At 42.6% G+C, this 18,087-nt stretch overlaps 1 protein-coding gene across 4 annotated transcripts in view; it reads right to left on the reverse strand.

The window, feature by feature from the left end:
• Positions 1–18,087, reverse strand: part of atp2b3b (ATPase plasma membrane Ca2+ transporting 3b) — a 101,995-nt gene that overhangs the window by 10,472 nt on the left and 73,436 nt on the right. For all 4 annotated transcript variants that reach the window (XM_026155338.2, XM_026155336.2, XM_026155340.2 and 1 more), the window contains 4 exons: positions 17,555–17,746; positions 9,191–9,404; positions 7,629–7,840; positions 160–267 (listed from right to left, as the gene is read on the reverse strand). In XM_026155338.2, coding sequence (XP_026011123.1) covers positions 160–267; positions 7,629–7,840; positions 9,191–9,404; positions 17,555–17,746 — 726 coding nt within the window. The remainder of the gene's footprint in view (positions 1–159; positions 268–7,628; positions 7,841–9,190; positions 9,405–17,554; positions 17,747–18,087) is intronic.

Consider the following 18,087-nt stretch of genomic DNA (forward strand, 5'->3'; position numbering starts at 1 on the left):
GGTTTATTATTTAACTGTCAGTTTTAGCACAAAATAGCTCTGAAGTGTTCTCTCAGGCAGTGTGAATATATTTCCTTAGCCTCACCTTGGAAAAAACCAGGTCTGCCAGCCTACACTTGCTTAGTGTTGTTTGATTCAGCAGGCTAAAGAGCTACTTACCTGCCCCCAGAGCAGCTCTCCAACTCCCACAAACAGACACCAAAGCCACTGCTCGATGTTGAGAGGAGCACAGCTGAAGGGTTTCCCTCCAAACTGCACAATCACGATCTGCAGCAGAAACACAGGAAAAGAACTCATTACACATATACACAAACAAAGCAGAAAGCAGTGCTACACCATGTAGCTCTGCTCTATCCATCACTAACTTTCACACTTCTTAGCATATGACACAAGTCCCATGATAGGGGCAGAGTTCTCATGCCACCAAAACTTACAATCCCAACAAAAAGGGGAGTCCTAAGGGCTTAACACTGAGCCCTATTTCATCATGCCCAATTTCATCTAATCTTGCAAACTAATTAGGGTCGAGATTGGTTAGTACATAGATGGGTGATTACCGTTGAATACCAGAGCCTATTTGAGTGGTTGTGGCTTAGAATGGGTCAGCAAACAAAGAAAGTTTGTAATTGATCCTTGGCTCCACAAATCTATATGCTGAAGTATCATCAGGCAAAGTACTAAAGCAAGAGGTTCGTACGGAATCAGCCATTGGTGTGTGTGTGAATGTGAATGTTGTTGTTGTTTTTTCTACTCAGAGGACAATGTCTGAACATCAGGCTTTTCAATATGTTAGTGCTAACACTGATAAGTAAAAACCACAAATGATTATATTAAATAAAGGATGATATTACTTTCAGGTTGTGATTAATGTGGCAGAGGTATGTACACATACATATGAGGTCAGAATTACTAACCTCCCACCCAGAAAATGTCTGTTATTAAAGTAACTCTCAGGTGTTGTTAAATGGAACAAGAGAATTTCAACACAGCCAAATATCCTAGTTTTATGTGGATGCTTATATTATTTTACTTTGAAGACAGAAATACTTTTTTTTCCACAAAAAGCAATCATTTGCCTATCCTTTTTGCTCGATAACAGCCCGCAGTCATTTGTTGTCTCACTCATGTCTCCTGAGCAATCCACGCGGACTCTTCTTTGGTGAATCTCTCAAGCTCCTCCAGATTTTATGATCTTCTGGCATGGACCTTGGTCCACGAATTTTCAATGTGATTCAAGTCAGTGCTTGGTGCAGGCCAGCCAGTAATATTCACTTTGGTCTTCTGGAGGTATAATTTGGAACATTGTCGTGGGGGAAGGTGACAAAGTGACAACCCAGACCCAGTTTTGCTTCTGACTACTTAAAGCTTTCTTTCAAAATCTTTACATACAGTGGGGCAAAAAAGTATTTAGTCAGCCACCGATTGTGCAAGTTCCCCCACCTAAAATGATGACAGAGGTCAGTAATTTGCACCAGAGGTACACTTCAACTGTGAGAGACAGAATGTGAAAAAAAAATCCATGAATCCACATGGTAGGATTTGTAAAGAATTTATTCGTAAATCAGGGTGGAAAATAAGTATTTGGTCAATAACAAAAATACAACTCAATACTTTGTAACACAACCTTTGTTGGCAATAACAGAGGTCAAACGTTTACTATAGGTCTTTACCAGGTTTGCACACACAGTAGTTGGTATTTTGGCCCATTCCTCCATGCAGATCTTCTCGAGAGCAGTGATGCTTTGGGGCTGTCGCCGAGCAACACGGACTTTCAACTCCCGCCACAGATTTTCTATGAGGTTGAGGTCTGGAGACTGGCTAGGCCACTCCAGGACTTTCAAATGCTTCTTACGGAGCCACTCCTTTGTTGCCCGGGCGGTGTGTTTTGGATCATTGTCATGTTGGAAGACCCAGCCTCGTTTCATCTTCAAAGTTCTCACTGATGGAAGGAGGTTTTGGCTCAAAATCTCACGAAACATGGCCCCATTCATTCTGTCCTTAACACGGATCAGTCGTCCTGTCCCCTTGGCAGAAAAACAGCCCCATAGCATGATGTTTCCACCCCCATGCTTCACAGTAGGTATGGTGTTCTTGGGATGCAACTCAGTATTCTTCTTCCTCCAAACACGACGAGTTGAGTTTATACCAAAAAGTTCTACTTTGGTTTCATCTGACCACATGACATTCTCCCAATCCTCTGCTGTATCATCCATGTGCTCTCTGGCAAACTTCAGACGGGCCTGGACATGCACTGGCTTCAGCAGCGGAACACGTCTGGCACTGCGGGATTTGATTCCCTGCCGTTGTAGTGTGTTACTGATGGTGACCTTTGTTACTTTGGTCCCAGCTCTCTGCAGGTCATTCACCAAGTCCCCCCATGTGGTTCTGGGATCTTTGCTCACCGTTCTCATGATCATTTTGACCCCACGGGATGAGATCTTGCGTGGAGCCCCAGATCGAGGGAGATTATCAGTGGTCTTGTATGTCTTCCATTTTCTGATGATTGCTCCCACAGTTGATTTTTTCACACCAAGCTGCTTGCCTATTGTAGATTCACTCTTCCCAGTCTGGTGCAGGTCTACAATACTTTTCCTGGTGTCCTTCGAAAGCTCTTTGGTCTTGGCCATGGCGGAGTTTGGAGTCTGACTGTTTGAGGCTGTGGACAGGTGTCTTTTATACAGATGATGAGTTCAAACAGGTGCCATTCATACAGGTAACGAGTGGGGGACAGAAAAGCTTCTTACAGAAGACGTTACAGGTCTGTGAGAGCCAGAGATTTTCCTTGTTTGAGGTGACCAAATACTTATTTTCCGCCCTAATTTACAAATAAATTATTTACAAATCCTACCATGTGGATTCATGGATTTTTTTTCACATTCTGTCTCTCACAGTTGAAGTGTACCTCTGGTGCAAATTACTGACCTCTGTCATCATTTTAAGTGGGGGAACTTGCACAATCGGTGGCTGACTAAATACTTTTTTGCCCCACTGTATGCTTTTTTCTTCATAGTTCCTTCCACATTGATGAGATTCACAATTCCAACCGCTGAATAATATTCCCCCCACCGTGTTTCCGTGTAGGAAAGGTGTTCTTGGATTGTACATCTCGCTTTTCATTCTCCAACCAAAAGAGTGTGTCTATTCAATTCTATTCTATTTATACAGCGCTAAATCACAACAGTCACCTAAAGTCGCTTTATATTGTAAGGTAGACCCTACAGTAATACATACAGAAGAGCTAGCTCTATGGCTAGAATTCTAGTTTCAGCTCATCTTAACAATGGATGCATAATTGTTATGACTGCCGTCGTGTGCTGGGGTTCTGACATGTAAATGTGAGTGTGCAGGTGCGCCTCCAGGAGTGGTGGATCCCGAAGATGGTGTGCCCGGATTGGATGCTGCTCTGGAGGCGGAGTAGAAGATGGCGCGGTTGAAGACGGCAATCCATCCATCCTCGGTTTTACCCCAATCGGCTGGGGCTGCGTCATGCCCTGTGTTGCTTTGTGAATCCAGGAGGAAGTTGGGCACAGTTTTCTCATGTTTTGTTAGTCAGGAAGGTAAGTGATTATTGTTTGGTTATTTTTCTCTGGGGCTAGGCAAGCAGTTGCTCCTCTGAGTTAGTTTCCTTTTCTTTGTTATTTTGGCATGGGTCCACCCCAAAGCCTGAGTGACTCCTATGAAACCCGTTTTTGTTTCGTTCCTGTAAATAAACCATTCCTTATTTTAACTGATGGTGTGATGTGCTGCTTGGGGTCGAACTGGGGGTGGATCATTCCTCTTGCTGCGGTCGGGTCCCCTAGACCGGCCATAACAATAATCTTTTCTCAAGGTTGTCGATAGTATGCTGCAGTCTAACTTGAACTCATCTGCAGAAGTGGTTTTTTTTGGTCTTGTTAAAGGTAAACCTTGTTAGAGAAACCATAGTTGGCAAGCACAGCAGTAATGCATATCTTGTAGCTGATCACCAGGTTTGCACAGATCTTAAGAATGATTCTGGGAAACGCTCCAAATTCCTTAGTTGTCTTGGCTGCCATTTGACAGCTTAAAGCTTCAGCTCCCTCCACAGCTTTTCTACAGGACTGAGGTCTGACTTCTAGATAGACCTTTATGTGGTTCTTCTTTAGCCACTCCTTTGTTGGCTTAGTGGTGTGTTTTAGGTTACTGTCATGCTGGAGAACCCATCCATTGCCCATTTTCAGTATTCTGGCTCAGGTAATTTGTCCTGTACGCTTAGCACAAATACAGCCCCAGAGCATAATGGTTCTACCTCTGTGCTTGAGGGTGGGGATGATGCTCTTTGGATCATAAAAGCATTTATATTGCTTCATTTGACCACAGCACTTTATTCCAAACCTTCTCTGAATCATTTAGATGGTTACTGGCAAATTTAACACAGGCGACTGTGGCTCAAGAGATGGCAGTTCGTCTTGTAATCAGAAGGTTGCCAGTTCGAGCCCCGGCTCCGACAGTCTCGGTCATGGTGTCCTTGGGCAAGACTACTGGGCTCCGACAGTCTCGGTCATGGTGTCCTTGGGCAAGACTACTGGTGGCGCCAGTGTCCGGCAGCCCTGCCTCTGCGCCCCAGGGCAGCTGTGGCTACAATGTAGCTTGCCATCACCAGTGTGTGAATGGGTGGATGACTGAATATAGTGTAAAGCGCTTTGGGGTCCACAGGGACTAAGTAAAGCACTATACAAATACAGGCCATTTACCATTTTTTATATACATGTGCCTTCTTGAGCAGGAGGACCTTGTGGGTCTTGTCGCTGCAAGATTTCAATCCATTATGGTTTTTTCATCATTTGTCTCTGCTGTAGTAAATAGGCAAATATCAGCAAATAGGTTTGATAATAAATAATATCAACTCATTAATATTGTTAGATTTGTATTGTTGATTGTCATTTATGCTTAGAAATATTTAACCATATATGCTTAGAGGTGTATAATCATTTGTAGATAGAAAGGATGTCTCATCCTATTAACTCTGTGTAGAGGGGGGTGCATACATTCCTCTACTCAGAGTGTCCTGGCATGGATCACACTCCCTAGGAGAGTTTATCTTCTCCTTATTGATTTATGGTATAGCAAACACACGTATATCTGTTTGAGTATAAGAGCCTTTTGTTCAGACGTCCTGGCACCAGCCTTTGGGGAGTCTTCACAGGGTCACATCTTGACCTCACACACACACACACACACACACACACACACACACACACACACACACACACACACACACACACACACACACACACACACACACACAGTATTCTTTATTCACATGTATACCTATGTAGACGTCATATGTTAATGAACCTATGCATATTCATGTAACCTCAATAAAAGAACAGTGGTACGGGAGAACGGACGAGAGCAACTGGGGTCAAGCGAAGGAACGGCGTTTGTCCGGTCTCTCCCGTGCACGAGAAACATGAAGAACTTTGCCTACTCGTGTCTTGCGTAATTGTCTTGTGTAATTATATTGTCCTTAACGTTCCAGCGGATAGGTTCAAGCTACAAACCTATCAAATATACTGGCCTAAAATGTATAAGGCCATCTGCACCCAAAAGCCTGTATCAGGCCAGCTCTGATAAAATGTCCTTTATTTCAGGACATTTTATCAGTCTTGCAGTCTTTTGTACAACACAAAAGACTGCAAGTGTTTTAGTCTTATTGCTGCAGGGAAAACACTCAACATTGACAAATAGAATATGTTCCTGCTGCAGTGTGCTGATTTAAACGAATGAGATTTGAGTTTAATGGAGTATATAGTCACTGAACACTTTAGTAATTTTTTGTATTTCCCAGATTTCTTTGAGTGTGGATTCTTCTGATTCCAAAAACAATCAACTGGAGAAGAGGCTTGCAGTTGCCCTTTACTGGGAGATGAAGCTTTTTTGTTTGTTTGTTTTATAGAAACAGGAAAACATGGAGTGGGCTTTGAGAAGAGTGAGTGAAATCATATGACCTCCATATATGTGAAATATATTACTTTAACTTATCTTCAACCATCAGATGTACTGCTCTTGTGTCACCCTGCAAATATTTGTTGGTTTCTAAAAGCACACTTAGATCAAGTGACACGAGTTAAAACTTTGCATGAACTCTGAACTCTTCTACAAGTACAACCTCTTCTACTTTTTCCAGATTATCTGTGATACAGATAAAAACATCAACATTACATAATCATACAATGCTGCTCTTAAAACTGGATTTTACCACTACTTGAGTTGTGGAAACTTCTGGACCCCTGGAGATCTGTGACCCCTGGGCAGATTCATCTTTGGTAACTCAGACTTGATTGTAAGCTGAGAACAGGGAATCTCTGCCATATTAGGCAGAGCAGTCAGTCTGCCCCAACTTACATTACTGTGTAAAAAGATGTATATAATGTATAGAACTAAACTTTAAGAGTAATTATTCCAAAACAATATATGTGGCTTGCTCAAACCACTTCTTTAAGCTCAAAGTAAAGCAGCACTCTTATGTCCTCTAAGGTCTACATGCCTCAGTGGATGTACCAACAGCACTTGATCATTTACACGTGGAATAAGGCTTATCAGTGACACTGCCATCTTTGGACCAACCCAGAGAGTCAGAAATCACACTGTGAATACGATCCATCATATCACATATAATATCATTTTGTAGCTTTCTTACTTATTTCTTCCTCTTTCACCTCTCTCAAGCTGCTTCCACTCTTCAGATCTCTCTGATTTTATTTTAATACAAATCTGTTTTTTCATCACTATTATACCCCAAATCCCTGCTCCTCCCCTCAAGCCCCCCCTCTCTTGTTTTTCTCTACCCAGGGTAACAACAAGCACCGTAGAGTTCTGAAAATATTCTTCTTCTTTCTTCCCTCCTCTCAGTCTCTCTTTGTTTTCTTGTCTGTATTTCTGTGTACACAGAGTTCCTTTCTCATTGCATTGCTAATGTGTTCAGCATGAGTCAATTGATCCAAATATGGACTGAATCTATAAAAGTGACCAAAACAGCAAAATAAATGACTAAAATATAAAACCCAGTTACAGTCTCACTTCTTTTGGGAACATTACTTTTTACCCCAAACTAAACTATGTTGTAATCCTTTACCAAACTGTTGAGAAGAGACATTCATTTATGTCTCACTATAAATAATTATGATACAAAAAATAATTTAGAGTTCTGGATATGGAAATGTTAAAATAAATCACATGTCAGTGACATGCCATTTATGTAATGAAGTTCCAGTAAAAAAAACATGTGTTTTGTAGACTATGAGCTTCCATTGCTAGTCTTGCATCTTAGAATAGAACTTAACTGAACCAAATGCAAATGGTCATTTTTAATAAGAATTCATCCCTCATACGGTTATTATAAAGGTGAGAACCTTAGCCATAAATCCAACCCAAGCTATTTTTGTAGCATGCTGTAAACACTTTAATTTCATGGACTTAAGTGTGACATTTTAACACTGGAGTCTGTGAGGTTTGATTCACTCTTGAAACAGCCACAAGTGGTCATTGGAGGAATTAGTTTTTGGCACTTGAATAACACAGTATGCTGTACCATAAGAAGGACAAAACATCAGCGGCTCAAAATTTCCTCTATGAAATACTAAAAGGTGTTAAAGGATTAACCTGACCTGCACAGCAAAAGTTCCCAAAACAATGGAGCAGAAGATTGGGTTAGAAAAAATGCCATCAAAAACATTTCTCTCTCCATGGATTTTGCGAGCATTGATCTCGTTGAAAAGCTGCATGAGGACAAAGGTGTTGAAGATAATGGTGTAGTGCTCAGAGGGCGGGGAGTGAAGCGGAGCATTACGACCACTGTCAATGTTGAACATTCGTTCGCCTGGAGAGCACAGAAAAAAGGAAGAAATAAAAGAACATTCAGACTTGGTCTTAGTAGTAAGATTATAGACAGGTTTAGGTTAGGGCTAGCATGGCCAATTAATTCGGGATGTTACCATGCTGCCAAAAAACAATTTTAAGTACATAAAGTCACAAAGAAAGGTGCAGTTGAGTGTGTTATATTATTCTAAAAATTTTCTAAGGTTTTCTTCCATATTGCCAAACCCTACTTCTGAACTCGCTAGTCCTCAGTGCAACACAATATTTTACCTCAATGATATAACACACTGTTGGCATTAAAGAAATTGTTCATATTTATTTGATAGATTCCAAACTGAGCATGTAAATGGGAATTTTCTTCACACATAAAAGTTATGGAGTTCCACAGGGTTCTGTGCTGGGACTAATATTGTTTCACTTAGACAATATTATTAGAAAAAATTATAAATTTTCATTCTTTCTCCATGAAACCAGATGATACAAATCAGCTAGTAAAACTACAGGTATGTCTTAAAGCCCTAAATGCCTGAATTTACTTCTTTAAAAAACTGAATGGCAATGGGCCTAGAAAGAACAACCATGTATTAGCTTATGCAGTGGCTCCTTTTAAAATCCAGAATTGAATTTAAAATCCTTTTCCTCATAAATTTTTTTTTAACAAGTCATACTTTAAAGAACTCATAGTACATTATTATCCAATCAAAGCACCAAGAATGCACGCTTACTTGTAGTTCCTAGAATTTTTAAAAGTACAAAGGAAGACAGAGCCTTTAGTTGAGGCTCCTGTGGAATCCAGTTTGGATGTGGAAGAAATACACTCTCTAATTTTCTGATGAGAAACTTGCCTTTTTGATAAAAAGTTATTGTTAGGTGACATGATAGGTGTCCTTTGTGTCTCTCTGTTCTCTTCCCTTTCCCCTCACTCTTAACTGGCCATGGTAAATGATCGCCCTACCCTGACCCTGGTTCTTCAAGAGGTTTCTTCCCGTTAAAAGGCAGTTTTTCCTTCCCATCAAATGTTTCCTAACAGGGGATGTTGCTATTTCTTTCTAATATTGTCGTACATATTAGCCTACAATACAAAGTGTTTTTAGGTGACTACTGTCGTATATTGGGAATATAGAAATAAAATGTAATTGAATTGATTAACCTCTTAAGCCCCAATGCCCCCCTGATACGGGGGCAAAAGGCAGGAGATCAGTTAGGCTTGGGGCTTAAGAGGTTAAGGTTAGCATAAAGGGAAGGATATCCTTAAGTTATACCCTTAAGTATCCTGAGCCTGTGTATCAACCAGTACTCAATCTGAGTATATAGCCTGTATGTGTGTTTATTTTTAAGTGTATTTCTGTACCTATGAACAGCAGGGTAAAGATGATGACCAGCTGGTACACTCCATGGCCCAGGATGTTCTTCATCATGGTCAGTGAAATGAGCGGGTTGTTCCGGCCATAAGGCTTTCGTAGCAACAGGGCCTCAGTGGGGGGCTCGGTAGCAAGGGCCAGAGAAGCAAACGTGTCCATGATCAGATTTACCCACAGCATCTGCACCGCCTTCAGGGGAGAGTCCTGCAGAGAGATTTGCAACCATGGGTTGGTATCACAAATCGTGCATAAAGTTCTCCTGCAGTAATTTATTTCTTCTACAGTTGGAATTACTAATTATTTTATTAATTGTCTATGTGTGTCTGCGTGGTAAAAGTAATCTAAAAGTGACTGTAAGGTTGCTGAGGACAGACTGTCTGCAGTTAAATTCGTTTTGTATTTTCCATTTGTTTTTATTTAGTTTAACATTTTTATCGTCAGTTAATTTCAGAGTAGGTTTACTAATTTAACTTTTGTTTTTATATGTGTGTGTAGGTTCTCGGTCATTCTGTCATGAATCGCTGTACGGTAGGCAGGAGTTGGACCCAAAATGCAGGCACTCAGGCACGAGGTTTAAACACAAAGAACTCAGCTTTATTTGCTGGCAGGAGTTAGGATGCCTGGGTCGTTGACCCAGGGTTTTTGAGTTTATTATATTATTTATCATTTCTAATCTTGGGTTTCTTTGTTAGAGTTCTCTTTTATGGTTTATGTCTCTGTGCATCGTTAGTTGCTGTCTCCCCTGTCTGCGATATCCCCGTATCCAGTCAATGTCTGTGTCTGTCCTGGTCCCACGTCTCTGTTCCCTCTGTTGCAGTGCCTGCGTGTGAGTCTGTGTCTTTAGTTCAGTCTGTGTTATGTTTCCTGTTTTATTTTGAAGGTCCATGTCTGATGTTAATGTATCTGGTTTCGCTTCCCCTTGTCTCGTTAGGCCTGATTTGCCCCAGCTGTGTTTCCCTCCTGTTACCCATTCCCTGCCTGATTGCTCCCTCTGTGTATTTAAGCCCTGTGTTTCTCTGTGTCCGTGTCGTGATCTACCCTCATTCATGCTGTGTGGCCTGAAAATATTCCTGCCCTGCCCTGCCCTGCCCTGCCCTGCCCTGCCCTGCCCTGCCCTGCCCTGCCCTGCCCTTCCCTTGCCTGCCTGCCTGCCTGCCTTTCCTGCCTGCACACAGCCGGACAGCAGGAGAAAGTCATACAAAAGCAAACTAAACTGGAAACTCACAAACTAAACTCACAGTGAGACACAGGGATATCCCAAGGTAAGTTTTCTGTTCCACATTCGGAACAGAAAACAAAAGCAGTGCACAGTAAACACCGGAGCCCAAGAAAACAGCCCAAACACAGTTCAGTTCAGGGGGCCGACCGTGCGGACGGCTACGGCGGCGGCGTGGAAACAGTTCAGGCGGCTGACCGTGCGGACAGCAACGGCGGCGGCGACTCAGACGAAGGAGATCTTGGGGAAGAGCTGGCCATGCAAGGTGTGGACGAGGAAGTGGCGAGTCAACCGCAGGACCAGACCACACGGCAGCTTAGCAGCTGCGGGACCAGAGGAAGCTGAAGCTGACGCTGCAGACGAAGATCTTCATCTTCGTCTGCAGCCTCGGATGAGGCTGGACCAGACGTGGATGAAGACTCGGATGAGGCTGGACCAGACGAGGATGAAGACTCGGATGAGGCTGGACCAGACGAGGATTAAGCTGGACCAGGCCGTAGCATCTTGGACCCTCCAGCGGAGACGAGGAGGTTCTGGCCAGGCTGACCTGAACCCCCAGCGGAGACGAGGAGCGGCTGGAGAGGTTCCCCTGAACCCCCAGCAGAGACGAGGAGCGGCTCAAGGGGTTCTCCTGAACCCCCAGCGGAGACGAGGAAGTGCTGGCCGGGCTCACCAGAACCCCCAGCGGAGACGAGGAAGAGCTGACCGGGCTCACCGGAACCCCAAGCGGACGAGGTAGATGGCGGCGCGGGAGCCGCAGAGTGCTTAATCTGCTCACTCGAGCCTCCAGCAGGAGCAGATGCAGGGCTAGAGGGTGTGGGGACCCCTGACTGAACATTAGGCTGACTAGGTGGGTGAGTGTGTGGCTGACCAGGGAACTGAATTGCTACAAGGGACTGAACTGAAGTCTGAACTGGCACAGGGGACTTTGGGGTCCCTAAGGACCCCAAAGCGCTTTACACTACATTCAGTAATTCACCCATTCACACACACATTCACACACTGGCAATGGCAAGCTATACTGATGGCTGTAGTGATGGCTGATGGCTGTAGTGAGAGTGGTGAAAATGGAGTAGGTGGTGGAGTTGATGACTGCACAGGAAAATGAACTAGGGGTGACTGCACAGGAAACCGAACTAGAGGTATTAATGACGATTGGGGAGAAAGTGGAGCTGGTGGTTGAGTAGATGACTGAGCTGGAAACTGAGCGGCGACTGGGCGACAGACTGTACTGAAGGAGACTGAAGTGCTACAGGGAACTGAACTGGTGGCTGCTGAGCTGCAGGAGACTGAACTGGGGACTGTAGTGACGGTTGTGGTGACAGGGACATGGGAGACTGAGCTACAGGGAGTGGAGACACTGAAGACGGAGTTATGAGTAGCAGGGCTATAGGCTGTGCTGCGGGCAGCAGTGACGATGGTGGTGGAGGTGTAACGGGTGGAGGAGTGGCCGAATTGGTTGCGGGCCGGGCGGCTAATGGCTCAGCCACAGAGTGCATTAATGGCAGGGCTATAGGTTGAATGACTGACTGAGTAGCAGCCTGAATGGCTGAGTGTAGTGATGGTTGTGGTGGAAGAGAAGCAGCTGGTAGTGTGGATGATGGAGCTAAGGGCGACTGAGTGGCAGACCGAACTGATGACTGAAGCAATGGTAGAGGTGAAAATGGAGCTTGTGGTGGAGTTAATGACTGTGCTAGCGGGGACACAGGAGACGCAGCTAAGAGAGCTACAGGAGGCTGGGCAGCTAAGAGAGCTTCAGGAGGCTGGGCAGATTCACATTACTATCCGTAGCACAAAACACAACCCCTGAATGAATAGTCCCACGGTTCGACACAGAAAAAGAGAGTTTATGGGAGTGAGGAGAGAAAGTCAGGAGAGAATGGAGCCAGCTAAGAAGAGGAGGATGTCCTCCCCTGTGTGGGAACATTTTGATTTTATTCCTCCCAACAAGGTATGTAAATTTCTACAGAAGATGTATTTTCATAATACTGATGGTGCAATACAATTTATGTTAAGGGGCTTTACTTTTGTACAAGGTGAAGTGTTTGCTATGTGCCAGGGAGCTGGGATATAACAACATCAGATGTGCACCTTGTTAGGCCTCTGGCTTACCACCACATATTTTAAACGCAATGCAGGTTTCTGTAGAGGAAACCCTAGATGTGCCATGGGCACATTCTTTACATGGAGGAAGGGGAAAGTAAAACTCTTGGCTCTTATAAAGGGACAGCACCTAGCCACTGGTACAGACACCAACTAGGGATGAACAGAATGACAAACAGTGCTGAGGAGTAACTAGGGATGGGTACCGGTATCCGGTGCCATGATGGCACCGGTTCTGACATAAACGGTAGTAACCAGACCGAAAAGCAGCACACATTTCGGTGCTTTATTTCGGTGCTTTATTTCAGTGCTTTTTTTTTCTGAGCTGTGATACACTTTAGATTCTAGCCAATCATTTTACGTTTCCGAGGACAGTAGGCAGGTCCAGGTACGTACGTACGTTCTTTTAGAGCAGAGCTACAGATTAAAAATGCCCTAGGCGAAGCGGTCAAAAGTCTGGCTGTACTTCACAGCAAAAGATGCAAACTCAGCAGCAACAAGTGCTTTAAGCTGATACTGTGATACTGTCAAAGGAGGTAACACCTCAAATCCGATGAAACACCTGGCGACGCATAGCGTTTTTTTTTAAAAGCCGAGAAATGCGCCGTATTTGATAGCTTGCTGCGAGACCTCACACCGTGCACATCTACTGCGGGTGGGTTGCCAGTTATCGGACCCGGAGCAACATCCCCCAAAAACCCGAAGAATAAAGTCCTGGCCCCTAGCCCTGCCAGTGTAGCAGAAATGATGACGGATGATGATGGCAGCAGCCGCCGTTCTTCTCTGCGTGAGTAGCTTAATGTTGTTCGTGTGTAATTTACGTTGAGTAGGCTATTAAATTAATGCATGTAAGGTGAACTAACAAACATCATCATAGCTACATGCGGCTGTCTTCTTGTTTGATGGCAGACACTCCCTTCACCATGGCCAAAAAGGCTAAAATGACCAAAGAAAAAGTGGAAAACAGTTAAACATGAGAGGTTTTTGGACAAAGTTTGTGTTTTTTCCATTGTTTAAGCACTGCTTCCAGCCAAGAGTGATACCATATATGCCCCATAGCTGCAGAAAAGGCTAACATTGTTATCGTTTTACAAAAAAACAGCTGAACATGAGAGGTTTTTGGACCAATTTTGTGTTCTCCATTCTTCAAGCACCGGTTTGAGCACCGTTTAAGCACCGGCACCGTTTCAAAAGTACCGGTTTGGCACTGGTATCGGATAAAACCTAAACAATACCCATCCCTAGGAGTAACACAATACATGTACCGGCGTTACGTATTTAAAATACAAAATATGAGTAACTGTAGTGCGTTACAGTTACCGTTTAAATAGGTGATAATTAGAATACAGTTACTTTGTTGAAATAAACGGTTTATACGGCAGTCTTTTCCTGTTTCATATGTTAGGCTCTTAGGCTCCCTCTTTAATTTTGGATTCTTAAACGCATTGCCAGAAACCCAAAGAAAACATGCGAGAGGCTCTAGTGTAAGCATCCTGTTAATGTTGGTGGCATCAGTTATAAATGTGTCACTTCAGTCTCTTTGATGTACTATTGCTTGCTGTGTGATTTCTTACTATTACTGAAGGCTACTCACCACCGAGCTAACATTGTTAGCTGGCGTTAGCTAAGGTCAGTTCACAGACTACAGACTGTTAGACTTGATGGACAGCATTAACAACCTGCTAGCTGCAAACAATCATGTAGAGTTCTGAAAGCAGACAAAAAGAAAACATATTACTGATGAAAAGGTTTTCTATACGAAATCACTGCAAGAAGTGCAGCCTTACCTACTGTTTTTTTTACTGTTACTTATTATTTATATCTTTAACATGTTTCTTTCCACGTGTTTCTTTTTCCATAGCCGACAGCACCTCTGTCACTGTGGACGGGTCACTGTCACATGTTGAAATGTAAACTGATGCAGTTTTAGAATGCTCAAAAACAGCTGAATTTAATTTTTTCATCTAGATTTTAATAGTACAGAATATAGCCATTTTTAAATATGTTTCCAGCTTGTTTCTAATGATATGATACAGTATGAAAGCATGTAATGTGAGATAAAAAGATATATGATCTGATACTCTTTTGCAAACTGACCAGAACCATTGGTGTCCTATAATAGTCCACTCTCAGTGAAGTAGTGTGTGTGGCTGTCATCTCCAAGAACAGGAACTATTCTTTGAGAACTAGCCTTCTTTCTAGTTACAGCACCTCTTCCATTGTGTCTGCCTGCAATGGCAGATCTAGAAAATTGTACTTTACATTGGGTGGGGGCAAATCAGTCTAGGCAGGGTGGCACATACCTCTTAGTGAAGTATGTGGAAATCTGCCTGGTCTCCTCTGAGTTTCAGCCATGACTTAGGGACTGAAAGCAGCAGTTGCCCAGCTGACCGGAGGGAACTAGTGGTTACATAAGGCTTCAACAAATCTGACAAATAAACGGGGCCAAACCATTTAAGGATTTAAAAATCAATAAAAGAACTTTAAAACTGATCCTAAATTTGATTGGAAGCCAATGTAGAGAGGCCAAATGTGGTCGAACTTTCTTCTACCAATTAAAAATCAAGCCACAGCATTTTGAACTAATTGTAAGACCAGCCCCTATTAAAATGGAATTACAGTAATCCAGGCGTGAAGTAATAAAGGCATGAATTACAGTTTCTAAGTTACATTTGGAGAGAAAGGGCTTGCCTTCGATAGACGTCTGAGGTGGTAGAATGCTGATTTTACCACCCCATTCATGTAGTCATCAAAGGTAAGTGCAGAATCGATCTTTACTCCAAGATTTATGTTTGAACTATTCAAATGAGAGGTCAGAACAGCGAAATCAACATCTGGAGGGTTGGAAAATTGATTTGGGCCAAGTAAAATCGCTTCCGTTTTACGATCGTTAAAATTAAAACTTTTGTTAGACAGGTATGATTTAAACCTCAACAGTGCCAAGTCAGAAATTCCCACACAATGGTGAAGGTGGGAGATCAATAGATTGTGATCCACTGTGTCGAAGGCAGCGGTCATGTCCAATAAGACCAGCACTGCATATTTACCACGATCAGCAGCTACCAGAACATCATTGATAACTCTTACAAGGGCTGTCTCCGTGCTGTGAAAAGGCTTAAAACCGGATTGAAAAATTTCAGACAACTGGAAGTCATTCAAGTAGTCCATCAGCTGAGTATAAACAATCCTTTCCAAGATCTTACTTAGAAAAGGAAGCTTAGAGATAGGTCTAAAATTTGACATGATTGAGGTATCTAAGCCAGGTTTCCTAAGCAAGGGATGTATAACTGCATGCTTAAACTCACTAGGTACTTGACCAGACAGAAGAGTAGTGTTAATAATGTTCAGAATTTGAGGTCCAATAATACGAAATACCTTTTGGAGAAAGCGGGGAGGAACCACATCATTCGGAGAACCACACGGTTTAGCATTTAACACCAGTTTCTCTAAATCAGGCAGAGCAATTGGTAGGAAGGTGGATAGCAAACATGAGCACGAAACATGCTTAGAAGGGTCGGCAATAGGAGTTGGAGGTCTCATGCTTTCAACCTTGTCCACAAAGAAATTAATAAACTTATTACACAAAGCCTCAGAGGACGGCACGGAAGCATAGCAAGTACAGAATTTATAGTGTTATACAGAACACAAGGGCTATGCCAGTTTTCTTCCGAGTGGCTGCTACTCAGAAGAAAAAACAAACAAAAAAGAAAAACAAAATTAAGTGCACGGTGAAAACTAAATGTCTGAGATGACCTTTAGTACAAATGTACAAGTTACGTCTGACCCAAAAGCTCAGACTGCTTTCAAACATTGTTTCAGAGCATTTTTCTACACTTGGCTACCAATCTAATTGTTTGCAACATTGGCCAAATTCAATATAAGCATCAAGATGCTTGGAAGCATGATAGTTCCTTCTTCGTAATTAAAGATTGTTAAAGTTGTTCATAATACAGAAATACAAACATGTAGTCACTAGGGGTGGGCTTAAAAAATCGATTTTCCCAAATCAAAACTATTTTAGTTTGAATAATGCGATATCGATTCATTAAATCCTGTATAAATGTATTTTGCCAGAAACACCAGAATCTCAGGTTAAAGCTGACAAAACTATTTCAACAACCATCAAACAGCTAAAACAGCAAATAAGAGCAGGTAAACAGATTCCGCAAAAAGATGTAAACACAAAGCGCGGATCTCGCCGTTCACCCGGTGGCACATACGCGACACGCCATTGGGTGCCGAAAGTCGACATGTCACAGATTCTGAAACTGCAGGTTTTGTCACTCTCCCACCAAAATTCACTGAACCAGCAGCAATAGAAGATCAAAACTACGCTTCATGTTTGAAAAACATTAACATGATTTCTCTCTTGCTTTTGCTGTTCTGCTTCCACCAAGATAAAAATCATACTTCCTGCACAGCTATGTGTAGACCAGTTTACCATCAGAAATCTGTTTTCTGCATTATTCGTTTGCTTATCAAACACCAGTCTACGTTGTGCACAGCACTGTCGCCCGCTGTGTTTTTTTATTCAAAAATGACCTCCAACTAGAAAGTCTAATTTCTGCTGTTCAATATTGAAAAAAGTTTAGTTTTTACAAAATATGCCTAATTGCAAAATACTTACCTCTGCCTCTAATAAAACCCCTGCAAAAAGCCAGGCCAGGAAAATCTCCTTTATGTTTTTCTATGCTTTATCCTCAGTTACTTTGACACAATTTTGACTGTCTGAGTCAAAACTGAATCAAATCAAATCAGTTATAGAAATAGAAATCGATACCCAGCCCTAATAGCCCTATTACATAACTGTGCATTTCTAAGTTGATCATCATTACTTGTCAAACATATAGAAATGTTTCCAAGTGTCAGGACATCACTGCTTATATAAGCTTGGTGTACAAATGCATAAAAAAGCATTGTGCATTACGTTTGCCCTAGCAGGTATAAGTGAGCGACATTTACAGAAGTGATATCTGTGTGTGTGTGTAGGAAGGCACATGTGTCAGCATATATGTGTATTCATCTGTCTGTCTACCTGGGTGATACAGGCCCCGGTGAAGGCCACGATGACAGCCACTACGTTGACTGTGAGCTGGAACTGTAGAAACTTGGAGATGCTATCGTAGACGTTTCTTCCCCACATCACTGCCTTGACAATGCTGCTGAAGTTGTCATCAGTCAGGATAATGTCAGACGCCTCTTTAGCCACGTCCGTCCCTGCGATACCCTGACAGAGATTGAGACAGAGTGAGGGGGAGTCAGAGACTCATGACATGATTCATGCAAGCATTCAAGCATCCAAATTACTTTGGAGTGCTACTGTCTCAATATCATGCTGTCCTGCCTCCAAGTGCTACCACTTGGCATGAGTAAGAGCTGTGGCCAAAATAAAATGCACACTACTCAAAACACTTGTTATTACAAAGTACAATGGAAAATACTCTGTCCTTTACAGATTTATAATAGATGTATTTTATACATCTTGAATCATAAAAAGATTTACTTCAAAAATACAGAATAAGAGACTGATTACTACAAAAAATGTCATGACAGAAGCACATTAATCCC

The sequence above is a fragment of the Astatotilapia calliptera genome, chromosome 20, assembly GCF_964374335.1.
Source record: "Astatotilapia calliptera chromosome 20, fAstCal68.1, whole genome shotgun sequence".
Classification (NCBI taxonomy): Eukaryota; Metazoa; Chordata; class Actinopteri; order Cichliformes; family Cichlidae; genus Astatotilapia; species Astatotilapia calliptera.